The sequence below is a fragment of the Mastomys coucha genome, unplaced genomic scaffold (assembly GCF_008632895.1).
Source record: "Mastomys coucha isolate ucsf_1 unplaced genomic scaffold, UCSF_Mcou_1 pScaffold21, whole genome shotgun sequence".
NCBI lineage: Eukaryota > Metazoa > Chordata > Mammalia > Rodentia > Muridae > Mastomys > Mastomys coucha.
In genome coordinates, this window is record NW_022196904.1 from 22,429,451 (window position 1) to 22,434,489 (window position 5,039).

The 5,039-nt window shown below is 50.3% G+C and overlaps 1 protein-coding gene across 1 annotated transcript in view; it reads right to left on the bottom strand.

The window, feature by feature from the left end:
* Positions 1 to 3,159: 3,159 nt before the first annotated feature.
* The window catches only part of Eif3k (eukaryotic translation initiation factor 3 subunit K), a 10,194-nt gene continuing 8,314 nt past the window's right edge, over positions 3,160 to 5,039 (bottom strand). Inside the window, exons 7-8 of the mRNA XM_031385956.1 lie at positions 4,641 to 4,766; positions 3,160 to 3,225 (exon numbers count right to left, since the gene is read on the bottom strand). Coding sequence (XP_031241816.1) covers positions 3,194 to 3,225; positions 4,641 to 4,766 — 158 coding nt within the window. The 3' untranslated portion in view covers positions 3,160 to 3,193. The remainder of the gene's footprint in view (positions 3,226 to 4,640; positions 4,767 to 5,039) is intronic.

Genomic DNA, 5,039 nt, shown 5'->3' on the forward strand with positions numbered 1-5,039 from the left:
CGAACTCAGAAATCTGCCTGCCTCTGCCTCCCAAGTGCTGGGATTAAAGGCGTGAGCCACCACCACCCTGCAAAATATTTCATTTTAATGTGTGCATGTTCATGTGTAGATGTGAGTGTGGTAGAGTTTGTCAGAGCCCCTAAAGCTGGAGTTACAGTTGGTGTGAGCCACCCAACATGTATGCTGAGAATCATACTTGAGTCCTCTGCAAGAGCAGGAGCACTCTTTACTGATGGGCTGTTCCCCAGCCCCTAAAATAATACACATATAAATATATAATGCTCTATACTATTTTCATATGTTTTTATGAGGATGTTAAAGTGGGGCTTTCAGCAGTGGGAGGTTGCTGACTCATGAAGAGCCACAGACGAGGAAGGACTGCGTCACCTACAGCACTGTGGAGGAGGGACATCAGGAAGGTGGGGTGGGCAAGAGGATCATGAATTTAACTTTGTTGGAACAATCAGGATGACTCCCTAGGATTGGGATCTGAGCAAAGGAGACACTTGAAACCAGAAGGACCCCAGGGAAATGGCTTTTTGGGGGGCAATCTCAAGAAAGCCATTCTGGCTTTAAACTCCCTACTTACCTGAGGATGTCCTTGAACTCCTGATCATCCATCTCTCAAGAGCTAGGATCCCAGATGTGTGCTGCATGCCCAGCTTAGCCCAGAACTCTTGCTGCCATAGGTACAAGTGGCCATGAGCCCTCCCTGCCCATTTACTGGTGGGCACTGAGATTTCTAGCCCAATAGCTCAGAAGTAGAGGCAGCAGCTTGAAGAGTGAGGTTTGCATGAAATGGTCCCTTGAGCACTTCCTGACAATGGTCAAGGGAGTGATGGGAACTTCAATAGACTTGGGGAGAGAGGGGCTCATGCACCTTCTCTCACTCCCACAAAGGGACTGTTAAGGGCAAGTCCTCTGAGGGTCTCCTGTAAGTAACCACAGCTGCTGGTTCTTTGTTAAAATTGACACGTGTACATATGGGAGTGTGTGTGTGTGTGTGTGTGTGTGTGTATGTGTGTGTACATATACATACAAACACCATATGCATGTCTGGTCCCCTCAGAGAGAAGGGAGCAGAATGTCCTGGAACCATAGTTACAGAGAATTGTGAGCTACCATGTAGGTTCTAGGAACTGGACCCTGGTTCTCTATAAGCACAGCATGTACTCTTAGTCACTGAGTCATCTCTCCAACCTTAACCTTTTGAGACAAGGTCTTACCACGTAGTGTGGTTGGCCTGGAACACACGTGCCTCTCCCTCCACAGTGCTGAGATTAAAGGAGTGTGCCACCATGCCCAGCGCACTTCGCTAGACTTAAGACAGCAATAGCTATTATGCCTGCTAGTCAGTGTTCCACAACACAGGGTCTCCCTTTGTATTCCAGGCTGAACTTGAATTCCAAGCAGGCCTCCTGCCTCAGCCTCCAGAATGCCAGGAAACTATGGATGGCTCCTGTGTCCTTTGTCAACACTCTAAGAGGAGTCTCCTGAAAGGACAGAGGGTTGTCTCCCAAGTTGGGGCAGACAGTTGGAATGCCACAGGTGACTGCAGCAGCTCTAAGAGGCAGACATCAGAAACACTCACCAGGTTAGGTTTATATCACACACACACACACACACACACACACACACACACACTCCAGCCATTAAACCAAAGCCCATAAGTCACTAGTCTTTGGTCAGAGACAGACTGAAAGTGGAGGAGACATGGCTGTCAAAGGACAAAAGGTCATTTCCCCTCCGGCTGAGCAGCTATGGCCAGTTGTTCAAGTTGCATCCTACACAAGAGTACCTGCCAGTGGATGCCTAGATGTGGTCCCCACCCAGAGATGGCTCCTCGATTTCTCCACAAGATGGCCGAGGGTGGGGCAGCATACCAACCCTCCCTCCTCTAGCACTTCAGAGCTTTCGGGAACAGAGTCATTTATTTGCTGTCCCCAGGGATGAGTTCTAGTTCCGGGTGCCGGCTCCGGTAGGGTAGGTCTAAAGGCCAGAGCAAAGGGTGCCTGCCCCACCCTGGTTTCCCAGGCCAGGATCCTCAGGAGGAAGGACGAGTGACTGCTGACTACAGGGAGGGATGAACATGCCAGCGAGTGGATTGCTGGCATGACACAACAGGCCCCAGGGGAACTGGGAGTGGCCCAGGCTGAACATTTACTGGGTCACTTATCTCCACTGACCTCACCCCTGACCCTGTGCACACTGAAATCACCGGTTCAAGGTTACTTGGCCAGAATACCTGGAATGTCTTGGGCGTGACTTGAACTGGGTGGCTGGGAGGAGAGCTGACTAGGCAGACAGTCTGGTAACCTTCCTGACTAGAACCTCGAGAAAGGCCAGCCAACAACCTGGGTGACAGACTTTCAAAGTCTAAGATGAATGATTCCTGATTCCCCACTTGCAAAGGAGTTTTGGATTACTGAAAGGAACAGCTACGGGGCTGTTAGAGGAACAAGAGCAAACCACTTCAAGTTGTCAAGTGTGGAATGTGTATACATGTACACGTGGAGGTCAGCCTCCCAAAGGCTGGGGTTATAGGTATGTGATGCTCAGAACTGAACCAAACTGAATATAGCTTTGGTACCAATTAAATCAGGGTTCCCAGCTTGACTCAGAGGTCAGCAATTTGGTTAGACAGGCTGGCCAGCAAACCGCAGGCAAGCTCCTGTCTCAGGCTCCTCAGTGTTAGGGCTTACAGGTGCATTATTACATCTTTGTATCAGAGCACCGAAAAGTTTATGGACTGAGTCCCTCACCACCCCTTTATAGACAGAGTCTGACATAGCTAAGGGTAGCTTTTAATCCCTCATCTTCCTACCTGCACCTGCCAAGAGCAGGGACCGGGCAGGCTGCCGCCCCTGCCAACTGAGGAAGCACTGAATGCTCCTTTTTAGGAGCAGGGTGACTTGTCAAAGACTCAGAGCCTGCTCTCCACTCTCTCAAGAGCTCAGGGCCCCAGGGTGGCAACTCCCAAGGCCATTCACTGGCCTCAGCCTACCTCATCCCACACTGACTCACAGGTCAAAAAGGAGGGGCAGGGAAAGGCAGCAGGGTGGGACACAGGAGGAAGTGGCATGGGGGACGCCCGAGAAGAGGGAAGGGCCCCAGCTCTGGCCAGAAGTTGGCTGAGAACAGAGGTAGGAGACAACTGGGTGTAGTGAACAGATCTTTATTAATGCACACACGGTTACTGGGAGGAGGCCATGATGCTGGACACACCTGTTGAGAAGAAAAGAAACAGGGTGAATTTGTGAAGAGGGGAAGAACCACCTCTCAGGAGCTGCTGTCCTTCAGGGCCAGGTCAGTTACCACAAAGGTAGTTTGGTACTGTACGTAGTTTAGTGGTCTTAGATATGTTAATAGCGCTGTGCCTTAGTTTCCCTGTCTACGTATATAGACATCGATCTTACAGGATTATGGAGTTAAATGAAGAGTTTGAGCAATCTGGTACTAAGCATTACATGCATTTAGCCCTGGCCTAGTTCCAGGTGTTAGACACTGGCCTGGCTGGCAGCTCTTCACTGAAGACAGGACTGTGTGGAATTCTGATAGCCAAGCATGGTAAACACTTTCTGTACAGGTCAGAGTGCCCAGTGGGAAGTGACACAGCTCACTGCTGCTCAGCTTGGCTGCTGACCAGCTGGTGGCCCTCAATAGAGCCAAAGTTGGAAGAATGGGGAGGAGCCGGAGCAGGAAGTGTGTCCCTGTCCTTCCCCACTTCATGTCACTTGCTCTGACAGAAGGGTGAAGCAGGGCACCTAGCTAAATGACTGTGTCACCTTAAAGTTCTTTGTTTCTATTTACTTATTAAAAGATAGTAGCTTATTAGGTAGGCCAGGCTGGCCTTGAACCTCCTGCCACCCCAGTGCTGAGATCAAAGACACGTGCCACCACACCTGCTCTTTTGGGTTAAGTCTGTTTACTTAAAATGTGATGGGAACCGCTGTCACCGCCGTTCACTCTGCGCCTGGCTCTTGGCTGAGTGCCCTACACGATGATCTCCCTTCACATCTGACCTCCCAGGAGGCAGGAACTCTGACATTTCTAATAGTTTCCAAGTTAGAACAAGAACAACTACCTTATGGTGGGACCAAATGACTCATCAAGAGTCACAGCCCTGAGTGGACAAGTCTTTAATTCCAGCACTTGGGAGGGAGAGGTAGGCAACCTCTGAGTTTGAGGCCAGTCTGGTCTACAGGAATGTCAGGGCAAGAGGGCAAGAGAGGGAGAGAGGGGGAGCTGGAGAGATGGCTCAGCGGGTAAGAGCACTGATTGCTCTTCTGAAGGTCCTGAGTTCAAATCCCAGTAACCACATGGTGGCTCACAACCACACATAATGAGATCTGATGCCCTCTTCTGGTATATCTGAAGACAGCTATAGTGTACTTATAATAAATAAATCTAAAAGAGAGGAGGAGAGAGAGACAACACAGAGGGCTCACATATAGCAAGGAAGGCTTCCCAGCATCCCTCACTGATCCTCCCTGGGCTAGCAACCTAGATGGGTCAATGGTATCTGGCAGACAATTCCCAGCCCAGGAAGAAAGGCTCTGCCTAGTGCTTTGCACACCTAGCACTGCTCTCTGATGAGGACACCATGTCTCCCCTACAGTCTGCGGCCCCAGGCCACTTACTGTCAAAGTCGATCTTCTCCACAATGTTCTTGGGCTTAATGCTCTCTTCCTGGCTGCAGATGAAGATCTGCCCTGACTCGTCAGCGCTCCAGCCGTACTTGCTCATCCACACCTTCAGCTGGTTGTCTGCAGGTGACATGGGCACAGGTGTTGGTTGCCTGAACCCTAATACCAGTAGCTTTAGAGGCAGGAGAGTCGGGGTTAAGTAGGCCAAGCCCCCTTTGCCAACTGCTCTAGGCAACTCCTGCCTGGACAACAGCGGGGCTTGGAAGAGATCCTCTAGGGCAAAGCCAGCATTCTGGAGCTCATTCTCTACTTGGCCACCAGAGGGCGCATTAGCCTCTTTCTCCTAGTCACATAGGGTTTTGCTGGTTTTTTTTTTTTTTTTTTTTTTTTTTT